Below are 19,419 nucleotides of genomic sequence, written 5' to 3'. Positions count from 1 at the left end.
TGATGATCCGGTGCATAATGCCTAGAATAGCGTAACTGCAATTGGGGAAGAATGTGCGCGGCCAACGGTCGTGGACAAAACCTTATTCTTCGACAATTTGGACAATTTGTTTAAACAAACGGAGGTAAATTAAAATTATAACCGCCTAATTCATGATCTTTGATGCATTTCACTTTTTTGCTGCTTTAATTGGCCTACTTAAATGATAAGATTTTGTATGTATACTTAGGCTGAACCCATTAACAAGGAAGTGCAACAGGTAAAATTATTGTTTATTTCTGTTTACGCCTAAATCAATGATATATTCATATGTTCCGGATATCTTACAATTACAATTGTTTATGATGGGAGTAGGAAGACGTTTGGAAAGCGGTAGATGAGTCTACATATAACACCGTATGTTCAAATCTATTGGTGTGAATAATAAAAATAGTATGAATTTTGGTAAAATTACGCTTTTGTAAATTTTATCTTCTATATGTCTGTTTGTGTTAGGTGGTCGAGGGAAGTGATTGTAACACCCCGACAATTCTCTCTTTTCTAAAAGAACATTTTAATATAAAACGTAGAGAATTATCAAGGCATTATCGCCCGTGTGAAAACGTAACGGCTTATTCAGAATTTTGCAGCGGAAAACATAAAACTAACTGTAGGTTTATAAATAATCATTTTCAGAATAAATCCCAAAAACCAATCAACGAAAAACAAAGTTAATGTTACTAATTCAATAAGTTTTAGAGTCCACTTAAACAAACCAAATCCAACTTAGAAAATCAAATGAACTACAAGCTCTCTAATCCCGATCCCAATGATGCATCATCTTCAAACCTGTAGATGGGCAACGCTTATTGATCCTTAGAGACTGCTCACCAAAGATGGGTCATCACAGGATCAATAAGGCATAGCCATGATCAACACACACAAACAAAGCACGTAATCAGCAAAGCTGAGTACTACATACTAAAGCAATAATAATCCTAACATGATACTATTAAACATAATTAAGGGCAGACAAAGCATGATAATCTGACGACCATACTTAACTAGACTAGGCTAGACTGGACTAGACTTTTATAACAATAATATTATTTTAATTGAAATAGGCAATGGACCGAGTTTTCTAGCTAGACGAGGTACGGGCGCGACTCCGTAACCTCAGTGACCTGCGATATCGAGGAACGTTTGACTGAAAATAGGACGCGGTGATCAATCCGGTCCGAATGAAAGGCCATGGGCTACCACCATGAACCCCAACTCCTGTTTTTCCGTCACTTTAGACGTGCACAGTCTAAAGCTATTGCTACTCAGTTTCACTTTACATGATTTACAAATTGACACCCTGTTATGACTCAACAATCACATAAGGCATGCAACTCACATTTATTTATAACTGTTTTTATCTTGGAATTGAGTAAGTGATCACAGAGGCATCAAACAAGACTCATTCCAATTAACTCCAATCTTTTCTCTAATACTGATCAACCCCTGTATATGGGTATAAGGTTTCAACTTACTAAATGAGGTCCTCCGCCCTCATAAAGTAGTGAAAAGCTAAAAGGGAACAACAATTAACTGATCTGAATTATATACTAAATAATCTAGTGTTCCCAATCAAACATGTTTGCATCAATCTTCCATACTAACATGTTACAATTCTCATAATGCAATATAAGTTCAATATGTCCGTCCAACAATATTAAACATGCAATTTCAACCTAACCGAGTTCGTCAATAATATCAACATAACTAAGTTCAACAACAATCTCAACACAACCAAGTTCACCAACAAGTTCAACATGGTTTCAACAATTAGCACACATTCCAAGCACACAGGTATGTACGTACCTTGTGTAAACAAAATGCGAGACCACTTTAAGAATTCAAAAGTCGCCTACGGAGAATTCTCCACCTAACAACAACCAATATAGACTCATATCAATTCATATTGAATTTTCAGCAACATTAGGGAGCTTCAAACCCTTCATAAACATAATTAGAACATTTTCCAATATCGAAACTTGAATATTTGATTTCTAGCATCATAATTATTATATTAATTATTGAAATTCGTTGAAAACTCTTCAAAGCATCATACTTTAAATTTCCAGCAATATAACTACTTTCAAACTACTCCGAAACATAATTAACATGTTTGAAATCATAAAAACAATAAATTTAATAATTCCTAAACATCCTACCATGATTTAAATCATTAAAAACCTTAAAATTCATTCTTTAAATAATTAAAAATTAATAGTTCAATGCATTTATATAATCTGAAATTAATAATCTAATTATGCAAACATATAATTCTTGAAATTCATAATCAAATCATAAAACTTATAATTTAAATTCAAGAAACATAATTAAATCATTAAAACGTAATTAAAACATTAATTAATTTAAGGGTTAAGAATTAACCAAAAGAAAGAATGAAGAGTGGTTGGACGACGGTCGGAGATGGCGCGGCAGCGGCGGTGGCGGCTGTCGATGGTGGCAGCGAGGGTTGCTCGGGTCGTTGGTGGTGGTGCCGTGAGCAAGGAGCAAGCCAAAGGGAGGACTGTTTGCGTGTGGAAGGATTGCGAAGTTGGTGCTGGTTGGTCGGCGACGACACAGGACGGTGGCTGTCGCGGTCAGTTTCGTAGGTGGGTGGTGGTTGCTGCACAAAACCACGAGCATTAAGGAGGAGAGGAACGAAAGGAAAACCAATCACGAAAAGGAAAACGTGAGAGGAGAAGGAGAACGGAGGAGAACGAAAGAGATAAGAGAGGAGGGAGGTTTACCGGACGAAGGAGGAGACGCCGACGGCGAGGGTGGTGCAGGCGGTGTGCGGTGGCTGGTGGCTGGCGGCTGCAAGGTTTGAGGGTTTGAGGGTTCACGTGAAGGGTGAAGGATGAAGGAGAGAGATTTTTCTTTTGTTGTTTCTTTGGTTTCACGTGAGATGAGATTATGGGGGTTTAGGTTTATCACAATGGGCTTTACCAAAGTGGGCTAGAATTAGGAACTTAGTTTTAGGATTTCATTCCAAAATCGATTAGGAACGTTCTCTAAATTCAATCGGTTTTGTAATTCGATTTATTTTCAACATGAAATTCTAAAATTATTTTAATTTCATAAATCGTTGAAATATTTAAAACGTATAAAAATAAATATTCGTTAATTACATTTTTATTTCTAAAATTCGTAAATTCTATTTAAATATAATTAACTATACGTTAAAATGTATTAATAAGATTTATAAAATTACGGGGGATTACAATCTACCCCTCTTAAAAGAAGTTTCGTCCCGAAACTTGACACGAAAATTCACATACCTTTCCAAACTTTTGAACTTATTCTTATTGTAGAAGTACTTGTGGCATTTATGTACACTCTTTTGCCAACTTAAAGTTTCTTGAATTACTCATGAACACCTTTTCTTACGCGGAGAATCTATTTACTTGCATCGACATGTATAATTTGCTAAAATAAGCATAAAAATGCATAAAAACACCATAAAATTAGGTAAGAAGCGCGAATTTATATCGCATTCTACCCCTCTTAAATAAAACGAGTTACGCCCTCGTAACTCATCTCAGGGAATAACTTTGGGTATTTCTTCCTCAACGAATTATGTCCTCAATACAATATTCTCACTAAACTCATTCCAACAAGTAAGACTTCTACAATTCTTTCCATACAGTGCCTCAACATGTGACATCGTAATGCTTGCATGGTAACTATTGATGCACGAAAATTCAATCGAACCTAGGTGGCCTTCCCAATTACCCTTAAAGTCAATAACACCGGTTTTCAACATAAATTCCGTTAGTAATCTCAATCTGTCTATCGGTTGCAGGGTGGAAAGAAATATTCATTTTCAATGTTGTCCCAAAGATTCAACTGGACCTTATTGCCAAAATTTCAGACTTTTGTTCTCGGTAAGGATCTTACATGTTGCTCTATAAAGGTAATGTCTCCAAATATTCGTAGATAACACCATAACAGCTAACTCTAGGTCATGGGTTTGGTAATTAGCCTTATAAGGTTTCAATTGACGCGACAAAAGCTAAATCTAAAAAGCTTCCTCACATTTCTCACTTCACTTGAATTTCGATTCCTTTTTCAACAAGTTGGTCAATGGTTTTTCTCTCTTCGAAAAGTCTTTCACAACATCCTATAATGGTCATCTAGGCCTAGAAAACTTTAGATACATACACGTTCTTGGAATAGGTCACTCACTCACCTCTCTAATCTTAGCAGGATCTACAGAGACTCCTTCTGGTCAACTTTTCCTTTTTACCAAACCTCATTATGCCTTTCATGGATATGTATAACTTTTGGGCACAACCCCTAGCTCTTTCACCAATTCATATATTTCTTTTCATCTTTTTAAGATGCCAAATGATTTCTAACGATCCTGGACCACTCGAATCTTCTCTTAAATTTATTCCCTTAAGTAACGTAGTTTTCAATCAATTTAGTCCTTCACTATTCCGCCAGTGTCACTTATACCCACATGACTTCAAGATTTGTATACTTCATCCATATAAAACTAGATTCTTTCTAAGCGTCTCCAAAATAACTCTCAAGTGTTTACCATGCTCTTTCTCATTCCTTGCTATACGGTGTTTCAGATATAGGTGTCGTTTCAGGATTTAACTCTATAGTGAACTCAAATGCTCTAGTTGGTGACATACTCGCAATTCCACTCGGAAACACATCAATGAATTCATTCACACTGGGAACATCCTCGATCTTCACTCCAACTTATTTACTCCCAACTAGCACACTACAGAAAAAATAGCTCACGCTCTCTATTCGTCCATTTCCTCACTCGCATTACAGAAATAACTAAAGGTTCTTGGACTTCTCAAAACATCTACATGAGGTCAATTTCCCAACAAGGTTCCTTAAAATTACTCTCTAAATTTCACAGTCTATCTTATCCTTGGAAAAACTTAGTCAATCCGTCCCTGGAATTACATCTAGGTCCCTAAAATTAAACTTTTGTCCAATCAGAAGGGAAAACGCAATCTTTTGTCTTCAAAGGCAAGTTCTTAAATAATCTTATACACCTTATGGTTACCCCGGTGGGCATAATAACAGGTAAATGAAACATTCAAAATCTACTAATTTCAGACTTTTAATAACAAATGACAAAATGAAAGAATAAGTTGCTACCGAATCAAATAATGTTTAACTAGCACAAAATTAATTAAAAAAAAGTACCATGAACTACGTCTGCAGAACGTTCAGCTTCATTTCTACTCATCATGAATAGTTTGCCCGGAGCCTTATCCTGGTTGTTGTTATCATTTGCAGGCTTATTATAGTTCTCTTGATTGTTTTGTGCCCCTCCAGGCTTTGAATTTTGATCTCCAGACTGGTTAAACCTCTCTTGGTTCCCACCTCCATTACTATTTTGTTCCTTTCTGTGCTTAATGAAGCACTCAAACTCTCTATGCCCCCTTTTCTGACAATAGTGGCAATTCACCAATTTTCCTTTACAGTCCTTCCCAGGGTGGTTATTGTTGCACCTCTTGCAGTGATACACTCTCTCGGATTTACTCCTATTGTTGTGCCCCTGACTGTTTCCTCCTCGAAAATTTCCATTTCCATTTTCATTCCTATTCTCATTCATATTCCTCTTGAAATTCCCTTGGTTTTCCTGGACATTAAACTCTTTTCTTTTCTCCCCAACAACATTTTTCGCGTCCCTTATGGACTGCAAACCGTAAATATGAACGGTTCTCTCATACACATTATCTAAAGAGGTAAAGATTTCTCCACCTAATCCCAACTGGAACTCATCGGTCAACCCTTGCTCAAACCTCTGAGCCTTTATCTCTTCTGTGGCTACAACTTCAGGTGCGATCCTCGACATCGCTATAAATTTGCTATAATATTCAGCGATGGTCATACTCCCCATCCCAAGGTTTATGAATTCCTGCGCTTTTCGTTTTGTTATAAAAGGAGGATAAAACTTTTCCCTCAATGCAACAACAAATGAGTCCCAATTAAATCCTTCAACAACACTTAGCTTAGTTCTATTTTCTTTCCACCATAGATCGGCCTCATCTTTTAGGTAAAGGACAGCTTGGCCTACTTTCATATTTTCAGGACAATTTACCGCCCAAAATAGTTTTTCAAACTCCCTAATCCAGCGTTCTAGGAAGGTCGGGTCTGCTTGCCCCTTGAAGTATGGTGGCTTAACTTTCGCAAACCTTTCAAACATGTCCCCTGCAGAATCGGGGCGCTCAGTTCTTTCCTGGGCTAGTTTTTCCGCCAAGAGGCGAATAGCAGCAGCTAGGTCATTATTGTTGGCCATCCTAAAGCGCGACCTGTAAGTAATATATTCTATTTTACGTTCGAAACTTCACTTAACATTATCCTAGCAATGTAATATCACACCAGCATCCAGAATTCACATACATAAACAATCATTTATGAATGATATTCGCATACCGGACATTCAACTAAGAAACAAGGATCAAATTCAATCATCACAAATAATAAGGTAGAAAAAGAAGAAAACATTCCCTTTGCGTGCCCAAAATAAACTCTTGGTCCTTTGGATAATCAATGATCTAACTTTTATTCCTCAAAAGAATGAGTATAACAATCCCTAAATATTAACAACACACTTGTCCTCAAAATAAAATAAAAGTTCTATGATATAAACATAAACTATTGTTGGCGAATTATGGAATTCTCACATTGGAAACGAATACTTTAACTTTTATTGCTAATTCTATAAAGGTTTAATACATCCTTGAAAAGAATAAAGAATAACTCAAACTCTTATTGCTTTAACTTTAAACTGTTGTAGCTTTGCTACTTATTCTCCAAAACATTTAAGAACAAACTAACTATTACAACTTCAAATGTTTAAGGCATCTTGTCTATCTGTTCTTTCCTTGGAAATTTGTGAAGTGAAATCTAGATCCTCAGTATTCGTCGATCTTCTCAAAGGATCCTATGTTGGTGTACTTGGAAAGAAGCGTTTTATTCATGAAACAAACAACTTAAGATCTTACTAACGATTTCCCAACCAAAGCATAATCAGAATTCAATAAAACAATAAGTTTGGTGGAATCAAACAATTTCTATGCACATTTACATGCAACACTTAAACATTTAACACATGCACATAGCAATTAACTTCTTATGTTAGCAATTAACTACTAATGCACATATAATTCTATCCTATATGCCCTTTCCTATATTACCCATCTCTCATAATAAATCATAATAGGTCAAACATTGAAGAATTTAAAGAATAAAACAAGAACGATTAGTAAGAAAAAGTTTATTAAACGAATTAATAATAAACGAATAAATAAAATAAAGAATATTTTTTTTTTTTTTTAAAACGAATAATTAATAAGAAATTTTTATTAAACGAATAAATAATAAACGAATACATATTTATTAAGCGAATAAATATTAAACGAATAAATATACTTAAGGAATAAGATTTTTTTATTTTATTTTTTTCGAATATATTTAATTTAATTTCGAAAATAAAGAAAAACGTACTTAATTCACATAAACAAAAAGTTTCGAATAAATAAGTTAATTCCGAACTTAAATAAGAAATATTATATACTTTCAAACAAGAAAAAAGGAAATCGGCCCCCCAAAAAAAAAGTACCAATTTTTGAACACTATAATACGTAGAAGCTCGATTTTTAAGAAATTTATTTTAAATAACTAGATAGTTAGGCGCCTAAAAAAATTGTTAAGTAAAACCTTAGCTTCTAGATACCACTTTGTAACTCCCCGACAATTCTCTCTTTTCTAAAAGAACATTTTAATATAAAACGTAGAGAATTATCAAGGCATTATCGCCCGTGTGAAAACGTAACGGCTTATTCAGAATTTTGCAGCGGAAAACATAAAACTAACTGTAGGTTTATAAATAATCATTTTCAGAATAAATCCCAAAAACCAATCAACGAAAAACAAAGTTAATGTTACTAATTCAATAAGTTTTAGAGTCCACTTAAACAAACCAAATCCAACTTAGAAAATCAAATGAACTACAAGCTCTCTAATCCCGATCCCAATGATGCATCATCTTCAAACCTGTAGATGGGCAACGCTTATTGATCCTTAGAGACTGCTCACCAAAGATGGGTCATCACAGGATCAATAAGGCATAGCCATGATCAACACACACAAACAAAGCACGTAATCAGCAAAGCTGAGTACTACATACTAAAGCAATAATAATCCTAACATGATACTATTAAACATAATTAAGGGCAGACAAAGCATGATAATCTGACGACCATACTTAACTAGACTAGGCTAGACTGGACTAGACTTTTATAACAATAATATTATTTTAATTGAAATAGGCAATGGACCGAGTTTTCTAGCTAGACGAGGTACGGGCGCGACTCCGTAACCTCAGTGACCTGCGATATCGAGGAACGTTTGACTGAAAATAGGACGCGGTGATCAATCCGGTCCGAATGAAAGGCCATGGGCTACCACCATGAACCCCAACTCCTGTTTGTCCGTCACTTTAGACGTGCACAGTCTAAAGCTATTGCTACTCAGTTTCACTTTACATGATTTACAAATTGACACCCTGTTATGACTCAACAATCACATAAGGCATGCAACTCACATTTATTTATAACTGTTTTTATCTTGGAATTGAGTAAGTGATCACAGAGGCATCAAACAAGACTCATTCCAATTAACTCCAATCTTTTCTCTAATACTGATCAACCCCTGTATATGGGTATAAGGTTTCAACTTACTAAATGAGGTCCTCCGCCCTCATAAAGTAGTGAAAAGCTAAAAGGGAACAACAATTAACTGATCTGAATTATATACTAAATAATCTAGTGTTCCCAATCAAACATGTTTGCATCAATCTTCCATACTAACATGTTACAATTCTCATAATGCAATATAAGTTCAATATGTCCGTCCAACAATATTAAACATGCAATTTCAACCTAACCGAGTTCGTCAATAATATCAACATAACTAAGTTCAACAACAATCTCAACACAACCAAGTTCACCAACAAGTTCAACATGGTTTCAACAATTAGCACACATTCCAAGCACACAGGTATGTACGTACCTTGTGTAAACAAAATGCGAGACCACTTTAAGAATTCAAAAGTCGCCTACGGAGAATTCTCCACCTAACAACAACCAATATAGACTCATATCAATTCATATTGAATTTTCAGCAACATTAGGGAGCTTCAAACCCTTCATAAACATAATTAGAACATTTTCCAATATCGAAACTTGAATATTTGATTTCTAGCATCATAATTATTATATTAATTATTGAAATTCGTTGAAAACTCTTCAAAGCATCATACTTTAAATTTCCAGCAATATAACTACTTTCAAACTACTCCGAAACATAATTAACATGTTTGAAATCATAAAAACAATAAATTTAATAATTCCTAAACATCCTACCATGATTTAAATCATTAAAAACCTTAAAATTCATTCTTTAAATAATTAAAAATTAATAGTTCAATGCATTTATATAATCTGAAATTAATAATCTAATTATGCAAACATATAATTCTTGAAATTCATAATCAAATCATAAAACTTATAATTTAAATTCAAGAAACATAATTAAATCATTAAAACGTAATTAAAACATTAATTAATTTAAGGGTTAAGAATTAACCAAAAGAAAGAATGAAGAGTGGTTGGACGGCGGTCGGAGATGGCGCGGCAGCGGCGGTGGCGGCTGTCGATGGTGGCAGCGAGGGTTGCTCGGGTCGTTGGTGGTGGTGCCGTGAGCAAGGAGCAAGCCAAAGGGAGGACTGTTTGCGTGTGGAAGGATTGCGAAGTTGGTGCTGGTTGGTCGGCGACGACACAGGACGGTGGCTGTCGCGGTCAGTTTCGTAGGTGGGTGGTGGTTGCTGCACAAAACCACGAGCATTAAGGAGGAGAGGAACGAAAGGAAAACCAATCACGAAAAGGAAAACGTGAGAGGAGAAGGAGAACGGAGGAGAACGAAAGAGATAAGAGAGGAGGGAGGTTTACCGGACGAAGGAGGAGACGCCGACGGCGAGGGTGGTGCAGGCGGTGTGCGGTGGCTGGTGGCTGGCGGCTGCAAGGTTTGAGGGTTTGAGGGTTCACGTGAAGGGTGAAGGATGAAGGAGAGAGATTTTTCTTTTGTTGTTTCTTTGGTTTCACGTGAGATGAGATTATGGGGGTTTAGGTTTATCACAATGGGCTTTACCAAAGTGGGCTAGAATTAGGAACTTAGTTTTAGGATTTCATTCCAAAATCGATTAGGAACGTTCTCTAAATTCAATCGGTTTTGTAATTCGATTTATTTTCAACATGAAATTCTAAAATTATTTTAATTTCATAAATCGTTGAAATATTTAAAACGTATAAAAATAAATATTCGTTAATTACATTTTTATTTCTAAAATTCGTAAATTCTATTTAAATATAATTAACTATACGTTAAAATGTATTAATAAGATTTATAAAATTACGGGGGATTACAGTGATGCTACGGGATCACCAGGCCACACCATTTCTACGGTAGAAGGGAAGGAGGGGAATGAAGATCATGGAAATTCTGACACAACACAAGGAACAACGACATCAGAAGAGGAAGAGGAGAGGAATAGGGAGCGTGAGCGTCAGCGTGAGGCTGAGGCTAAGAAGTTAGAGGGGGAAGCGCAGATGATTAGGGAGCGTGAGGCTAAGGAGGAGATGGATAAGAAGTTACAGGAGGCAGAGGAGATTAATAGGGAGCGTGAGGCTAAGGAGAAGATGGATAAGGAGTTACAGGAGGCAGAGGAGATGAATAGGGAGTGTGAGGCTAAGGAGAAGATGGATAAGGAGTTACAGGAGGAAGAGGAGAGTAATAGACAACGTGAGGCACAAGAGTTAGAGGATAAGAAGTTACAGGAGGAAGAGGAAGAGGAGAGGAATAGGCAGCGTGAGGCTCAAGAGTTAGAGGCAGAAAAGGAGAGGAATAGGCAGCACCAAGCTAAAGCATTAGAGGAGGAAGAGGAGAGGAATAGACAGCGTGAGGCTGAAGAGTTAGAGGCGGAAAAGGAGAGGAATAGGCAGCATCAGGTTAAAGCATTAGAGGAGGAAGAGGAGAGGAATAGACAGCGTGAGGCTGAAGAGTTAGAGGCGGAAAAGGAGGAGAGGGTTGGGTACAATAATGCACACAATGAAGCACCAGGACCATCAGTTGCTGAAGAAGAGGAAGATACAGACGATGAAAGAACAGATGATGAAGAAGCCAGACAGGAAGTGAATGAAGCTATAGGTCATTAAATTGTTCAATAGATTCTTGTGAACTTAAAATTATTTGTTCATACTAATAAATTTATTTTTGGTCCTAATGCAGATCGACAAGAGGAAGATACAAGTGATGAGAATACAGATGTTGAAGAACCAAGACAGGAAGTGGATAGTGCTACAGGTCATTACATTCTTCAATAGATGCTTGTGAACTTAAAACTATTTGTTCATACTAATAATTTTTTTTTGGTCCCAATGCAGTAGAGAAAAAAGAGAGGAAGAAAGCCGGTCGATCCATAGATGAAAAAGCTGTTAAAGGAAGTAAGTATAATTTGTGCAAAATTCCTATTTACCAAGGAGTTAAACAATTAATTATAATTTTTAAACTTATTTTTTTTTTTTTGCCGTGTAGTACCCACCATTGAAGGCGTACCCTGATAGTGTCATACAATTGGTTGCGGCACTTTGTAATACAAGGAGACAATGGGTTGAGGAAGCAGGTTTTGGGTCCATCTTGAACCTAAAAATAACAAAATTGGATAGATATTTCATTGCTTTCTTACAAAGCCAGTGGGATGCTAATAGAGGAGTGTTACGAATAAGGGATGATTATGAGATAGCTATCACCCAAGAAATGGGGGGTGCAATAACTGGATTGCCATCTGGCGAAATGAAGTAGGATTTCCCAAACAAAATTGCTTATGACAACGAGCTGAGCGAATTGTCCAAAGAATTTGGGAAGTTAAACTGGCAGATTGACCATGATGCATGGAACATGGCTTATTTTGAGTATAAGGACAAGTCGAAGTTCATAAGGAATTTCATCCTACTATGCCTCGGTAATCTTTTCTGCTTGACGAAAAACAATGGTATTAGCCCCAAGTTGCTAGCTGTGATGAGGAGCAATTATTTCCACAAACCATGGAGGTGGAATTGGGCCTAGGTCATACATAATTGGCTTTTGCAGTGAGGTAAACATGATAAGAAGGAAGGGATGAAGTCTTCAGCACTGGTTCTCTTGGTAATGGACACGAACCCCTTATTGTAAAAAGCATTTGTTCTCTATGTTTGCTTCTATAATTTTCTTAAACACTTGTATATTTGCCTGTTCCAGATTGCATATGTGGACAGAATCAAGTTTGGCCACTCGGGTAACAAGTGGGAAATAGGCGCCCCACGACTGGCAGCGTGGACAAATGAGGAAATTTGCCAAGTTATAGAGTCCGATAAGTCTGTTGAAGATGGGAATTTTGGACACGCTGAGGTATCCTTTCATATTAAACTTTTTTTTCGTGAAATTTTGTCAAATTGTTTGTTATATCCATATGATCACGGCTTGGATTTAGGATTGTGCATTTTATTCCATCATGTTTTGAATTGTTTATTCCTTCTTTTGGAAGCTCGACTTATATGTTGTGCATGTGAAGGTTGTTAGGGATGTGGTTTATGGTAGCCCTTACCCCATTGGAAGGCCGGTGCCAGAGAGCCAATATGAACGACAGGGTGCCTTTAACGTCGTTCACGGGCCCCCTAAAGTACCAAACTCATCTTTAAGGAAGGAACTCTCGAAGGCCAAACCGAAGAAGAAAGCAGCAGAAAAAAGAGCCAACGCTAACGTTGCAGAGAACGTAAGTCCTTCAAATAGTTAACCGTTAACATCTTAAACTATCCAACAAATTTCATTCATACTCTATGTGGCTGTTATGATCTAGTCAGCAACTGGTAAACCCAAGCAAAAGCGTAGGAGGAAAATATCAGCTCCACGAATGGAAGATATTCCTCCAGCCAACACTTCAAAGGATAAAGCAGCAAAGGTAACATTCAACACTTCAAAGGGTGAAGCAGCAAAGGTAACATTAAACAAGATTCTAAATAGGTGGCTAGGGGTTACTGTGAAATACTTTCTTAGTATGAAATTATTTTTGTTTTAGGGGATTCAATGTGACACACTAATAAGAAGTGGTATGTTCTATGCAATCTTATTATAGGGTTCACAAAAGGCAACAAGTAAGGGTGAAAAGAAGAGAAAGGCAGTTAATAGAGCCACAGGTGGACAGAAAAAGCAGAAGAAACAAAGGAAGAGGAAGGATGATGACGAATCGGAGTTTTCAGATCATACTGATACGGAGGAGTCCGAAAAATACAGTCGTGATAACAGTGGTGATGAGTCGGATGACGGTGAGACGACCCTTCCCCCGAGGAGTCCCCACATCGAGCCAGATAGTGAAGGAAATAATGCCCTTGGTCCAAGTATGCATATAATATTAAGTCTAATAAATGCGGTTCAGTATTAATTAACAAGTTAATAATTCAGTGAGATCAAGTGAGCTGAATGCCTAGCTAGAGGCCGCTTCAGTTCAAGTGGAATTAATGATATTAATCCACAGCTTACTCTTGACTGAACCCGTAGGGTCACACAAATAGTACGTAAACGGATCAAGTATTTAATGGCATTAAATACTCCATCTATGGATATTCGAAATCGACGGATCTTGGTTTCAGTGGGAGCTGAGATCGTTACAAGCAAGTGAATACTCCGGAAACGATGATATTGCCGGAAACGGAAATATGGATCGCATCGGAAATATAAATATTATCCAAGTCGTAGATGTTGCCGGAAACGGAAACATGGTACATATCGGAAGATATTATCGGAAATGGAAATATTGTCGGAATCGGAAATATTGCCGGAAACGGAAATATTGGCAGAATCGAAAATATTATCGGAATCGGAAAATAATTCCGGAAACGGAAATATTAAATATTTGTTCGAAACGGAAATTAATTCCGGAATCGGAAATATGAAATATTGTTCGTATCGGAAATGAATTCTGGAACCGGGAATTTAATCGGAAGCGTATCGTACGAATTAGCATCGGACGAGGCCTGCCGGACGAAGGCCCAGCACGAAGCCGGGCCATCGCCCAGCAAGCAAGACGCACGCCAACACGCACGGCCCATGGCAGCGCCAGGCCCACCGCAAGGCAGGCCCAGCGCGCAAAGGCGTGGCTGCTTAGCGTGGGCCAAGCGCGCACGCGTGGGAGCCTTCGTGGCTCCGTGCGTGTGTGTGTGTGTTTGTGTCCATGCACAAGTCCTAAATCTATTAGGATTTGGTGTATGATTAAATTCCTATTCCTAAAATGATTATTTAATTAATTAGAGTCCTTGTAGGATTCTAAGTTTAATTAAATCGTATCCTATTAGGATTCCAATTCCCTTTCCAAACCTCTATAAATAAAGGCCTAGGGTCATAATTTATGAACATGGGATTGAAGTATTCTAAGGGTAAGTTTTGAAAGAAAAATAAGCCAAACACTTGCAAACACTTAACCGAATTTCCTAGTAACCTTAAGGGCGATTCTAGTTGGTCTAACTTGAGGCGGATCCGGACGTACTGTGGACTATCTACGGAGGGACGACATTTGGAGTCCTAAAGGCTTGTTCTTGTTCGGTTCGGGCGCAGCTAGGGAGGGCACGCTACAAAGTGTATGCTCCTAAATTATGCTAAATGATTATGTGTAAATAATATGTTTCCTGGCATTAAGGTTTTTCCGCATGATTTATGTTTTGTCATATGTATCATAACCTAACAGATAGCCATGAATGGTTCCTACTCCTACGGTTATTTTTTTCCAAACAACGCCCACAAGGGTAAGTTTTAGTATAGGGTGTGTTTTCTTGTAAAAATACATGGCTTATCCCCATGTAAGTATAGATACTCACATGTGTGCTTCTCCACCTGTAAACAACCCACTTGATGAAAAAATCCTTTATAAATACACAAACCTCCAGCTTAGCAGAGGAGTTCTCTACGATGCCCTCAAAGTGGGAGGCACCCTAACAACTCAGGTACATATAATACCTTGTTTTTTTGTCCCCTTCACCTAATCACCCACGCGCCCATTATTCATAGAATTGGACGTTATTAGGTTATGTTAGCTTGGTGTTACTGTGTGAACCAAGAACTTGCTGGAAAAAGGGACTGGTTTTGTGTCATTCCCCCTTATATTTGGGTAAGATTTATCATTATCATTAGCCGTTATTTTTTTTTCCCGTGGACCTCAAAGGAAATGCAAGGAACTCACCTATTTATATTCCTTCAAGGGTAATGAAAAGGAGGAGGAGACCCTTGCACTCTCAAAGGACTTTGTGGAGGATCTAAGAGCCAAGGGAGTTGACTTTAACGTAAAGCGGAAGGTAAAGACTTGTAGGTTTACGTTTTTTTTCCACTAGTAAACTTTACTTACAAACTCTACGCTCCCAGTTCTTGATGCCAGTGAATAGAGATGGCAAGTGGAGGGTCTACATCATGAAGTCGAAGCCTAAGAAGGGCAACCCTCATTTCAGCGTGTATTGTCCGACGGGGGAACTTGAAGAACTGCAGGGAGAAACGCATCCCGAAGATGTATCAATCGCGGTCGAAATGCTGGTAAACCCTAACCCAACTACTAGATCAAGGTGATCTCAGTTTATTTATTACTTAATAGTAGCACCACTAATTCTCTTTACATTCGCGCCTTGTAGGATAACTACTTGACCGTGTTGTCTGTGGAGGCAGTGGGCCGCCCAATGCTCGAGCCTGGGGTGCAATCGTGGGTACCAAAGCGCGTGTTGCAAGGAGTAACTCAACAGCACCCGGATGACGGTGATTTACTTTGTATGTCGTGTCTGCTAAACTTTTTGGTCGACGCAGAATTACTACTTCAGGTCAGGTTTAATTCCCTTCACTAGACTATATGAGTTGAAGTAATACATATATTTGAATGAATGTCTTCCTAACATACTACTCATCTTTAATTGCAGATGAAGGACTACCCTCGTAATCACCGGGACACTCGAGAAACCGTGGTTGGACGTCTACTTACCCATGAAACCAATGAAATCGGTAACAAAGAAGTGATGGAAAAACTGAAGGAGAAGTGACCGCTGCCTCAAGGAGACGGGATTTTAAAAGTTGTTGTGGCTGTAGGAATTTAAAACTATATTTTGGATTCAATAACTATTTTGCGGGTATTGTGATTTTGGTAGAAACATTACCTTCCGTACGTTCTTCTATGAATAGCAGGTAGTGTCGCTAGCGGTATATTTCAAATACCCATTACTAATTATACATAAGTAAGGTGAAATGAACACCTTTGTTGCGTGATGTAAACAACAATTAAGCCTATGGGTTGAATAGTCTGTGTTGCGTAATGTAACTAGTTACCTACTCTTGAACCAATATTTGCGTCGTTCCGAATATATATGCGCCGTTCCGAAAATATTGAACCAATACACGGCGTTGACTTGTTATCTCTGGAATTGTGTATAAAGTAAATATTATATTCAATTGATATATTAGACTTTATATAACGATACGAATCTAGTACGGTCCTTTATGACTAAATATTTTTTCACTAAACGAACAACGTGAATATAGCGATATTTCTGGAATGAAGTATGATAACCTTTGGAAATTTAAACATGAAAATAAGATGGGGGAATGAGACCAAGATATGTTAGAGTGGACATAATATTCTTTATATGGCTAAATAATAAATATATAAATACATAAACATGGGCTTGGAATCAATAAATATAACGTAAAAAAATATAAAATAGGGGGGGGAGGTAGTGAGACACTGGATTTAAACAAAGGCATTAAGCAAGATTCGAACCCGTTACTAAGGAGATAGCATGTGTGCGCACTGCCATTCTGACGTGAGGTCGGAGCCATTGATTATGCATAACTTTTAAAGTATTTATCCGTAAACTAAATATAAAATTTGAATGACATACTTGTACTTGTGAATAAAAGTCATAACAGTTTATCTACATATATAATAGTTCATACTAAATTCATTTACGAGACTAATGTGTATCAAACCAGATCTGAACCCCCCAACCTAGAAATTTGACATGGAAGCGATAACTTCGAAGCTCTGACTATTCTTAATTCAACCACCACCGGCTCAATTTCTTTTACCTAAAACCCTAATGAAGTCGGACTCGAAGGTCGGACAATTGAAATCGACCCACGAAGACGGCGTTTCGAAACCCTAATAAACTCGAATCCGAAGGTCGGAGATTCAAAATCGACACCAGAAGGACGGCGATTCGAAACCATGATAAAGTCGAACCCAAAGTTCGGAGAATTGAATTCGACCTCAGGAGATGCTCTACGTTGTTGAATCTTCACCGGAATTTCGTCTACCGTATCGGGAATTAAGCGTCATTTTCTCTCCCCTAATTCATTTGAAAACCTAATTACCAAATTAATCATCATTTTCTCTCTTCTAATTAACTTCCCCAAATATTTTTTAATTTGCAAAACATAAACCCTAATTACTGCAAAATTAAAGGAAAATGAAATTAAAATGGGATTTAAATTTCAAATTCAAATTCAACTTCAAATTTCAATCAGAAAATTATACCCCATGTGGCATTGCTGATGTGGCAATAGCCAATGAGAGGCCTGGGTACAACACTATTCTGTACCCCCTGGGTATATATAGCATCTTCCTTTCTAAACTCATCCACTCATCATCGTGTATTCGTGTGTGCAAGTCCCAGCAAGCGGTTGTGGGCCAAGGCCGGCCTGAGGCGTGACAAGGCCCAATGCAAGTACGATGTTGTAAACAGAGCATAGGCCACGTTCTTTGGGAAAGAGCACAACAAGGCACGGTACAACTCGACCCAACACGACAAGACATGTTAAGTTTAGTAAAATAAGTCTTAGGCAAGACGGTCCGACACGGACCGGCACGACGGCCCGTGGGCCTGGGCCATATTTTAAACTTTTCGACCAGGCACGGCACAACCCCATGCATAGTAGGTTTGGCGTGGTCCAGCCCGTTCAGGACCTCGGCCAGAAGCGTAATCCAGCCCGACCCACAACCATATTTAAGTCCCAATGATAAAAATGGTATGGAGGACCCCGTATAACTTTTCTATTTTCCTTTAATGGTTACGAGTGGAGTCATGTTAGAATTGTCTTGATTTATAATTTTATACTAGCATCACAAAATATTCATTACATCCAGTTACAATAATAAGGTGGATGCTAAGTTACCACAAAATGCTTAAAAATACTTCAATATAATGTGACAGTTACTTACGGAGTATTTATTTTTAAGTAAAAGTTTTTATTTTAATAAAAATAACTCATAATAGTAACGTTTTTCAAAGTCTATCTATCAAAAATTACTTCATAATATAAAAACTTAATCTAAGTATGTTAAAAGTTGATCTAAGCATGAACTTGTTGTACACCGCCGCGTATGCGAAAGACCTATTATATGGAGTACCGAGTACGCAGTACTCTTTTTTTTAAAGGTAAGATGAAGGACCCTACTGCACTAGTACCTCTCACAGGTATTTCCAGCCATCTTTGTGTTAGGTTATGATACATATGAAAAACATAAATCATGCGGAAAACCTTAATGCCAGGAAACATATTATTTACACATAATCAGTTAACATAATTTAGGTGCATACACTTTGTAGCGTGCCCTCCCTAGATGCGCCCGAACCGAACAAGAACAAGTCTTTAGGACTCCAAGTGTCGTCCCTCCGTAGATAGTCCACAGCACGTCCGGATCCGCATTAAGATTGACCAACTAGAATCGCCCTTAAGGTACTATTATTTTCGGCTAATATGGGCAAGAATGTGACTGATTTTTTCTGCTCAAAAATCACTGTTTTTATTGTATGAATACTTGCTAAAAAACTCATGTATAAATTATGACCCTAGGCATATATTTATAGAACCATGGAAAGGATTTCGAATCCTGTTAGAATACTAATTAATTAATTAGAATCCTTTTAGAACTCTAAATAATTAATTTAATCTTTTAGGATTAGGATTTAATCAATGCACGAATTCCGATAGCTTTAGGATTCGTATAGCACGCACACGAGCACCGCACGCCCATGCGCATGCCTCGCGGCCCACGCTGAGCTGCACGGCGCCGAAGCCCATGCTTGCAGCCCATTCGCTGATCCGTGCTCGCACGCCAAGCCTAGGCTGGGCCTGGCCTTGCGCTGGGCTTGGTCGAGGCCTTGGCGTATTTGTTTGATGTGTGTGGCTTGCTGGGCGACGGCCTGGCTTCGTGCTGGGCCTTCGTCTAGCAAGCCTAATCCGATGCTAATTCGTACGATACGCTTCCGATTAAATTCCCGATCC

The 19,419-nt window shown here is 37.9% G+C and overlaps 2 protein-coding genes across 4 annotated transcripts; one reads left to right on the top strand and one right to left on the bottom strand.

Annotated features, from left to right (window-relative positions):
• Positions 1–700: 700 nt before the first annotated feature.
• LOC130467727 (uncharacterized) lies at positions 701–10,485 on the bottom strand. 3 transcript variants are annotated; one of them, XM_056836389.1, is made up of 6 exons: positions 10,026–10,485; positions 9,664–9,901; positions 9,088–9,151; positions 5,212–6,323; positions 1,846–1,909; positions 701–862 (listed from the first exon to the last, which is right to left on the bottom strand). In XM_056836389.1, exons 4-5 carry the CDS (start codon positions 6,308–6,310, stop codon positions 1,881–1,883), a joined length of 1,128 nt encoding a protein of 375 aa, XP_056692367.1. In that variant the 5' UTR covers positions 6,311–6,323; positions 9,088–9,151; positions 9,664–9,901; positions 10,026–10,485; the 3' UTR covers positions 701–862; positions 1,846–1,880. The 3 variants fall into 3 exon arrangements, 2 of the variants coding, with proteins under 2 accessions (XP_056692367.1, XP_056692368.1); XM_056836390.1 differs by having other exon boundaries at positions 9,664–10,485; XR_008927431.1 differs by lacking the exons at positions 701–862; positions 1,846–1,909; positions 5,212–6,323 and adding an exon at positions 7,943–8,104 and having other exon boundaries at positions 10,026–10,483.
• Positions 10,486–10,682: 197 nt separating this feature from the next.
• On the top strand, positions 10,683–11,934 carry LOC130466726 (vicilin-like seed storage protein At2g18540). The gene is made up of 4 exons (XM_056835342.1): positions 10,683–11,280; positions 11,362–11,436; positions 11,517–11,614; positions 11,668–11,934. Exons 1-4 carry the CDS (start codon positions 10,683–10,685, stop codon positions 11,932–11,934), a joined length of 1,038 nt encoding a protein of 345 aa, XP_056691320.1.
• Positions 11,935–19,419: the final 7,485 nt, after the last annotated feature.

This window comes from Spinacia oleracea, chromosome 2 (genome assembly GCF_020520425.1).
Source record: "Spinacia oleracea cultivar Varoflay chromosome 2, BTI_SOV_V1, whole genome shotgun sequence".
Taxonomy (NCBI): domain Eukaryota; kingdom Viridiplantae; phylum Streptophyta; class Magnoliopsida; order Caryophyllales; family Amaranthaceae; genus Spinacia; species Spinacia oleracea.
This window is presented reverse-complemented; position numbering and strand designations above follow the sequence as displayed.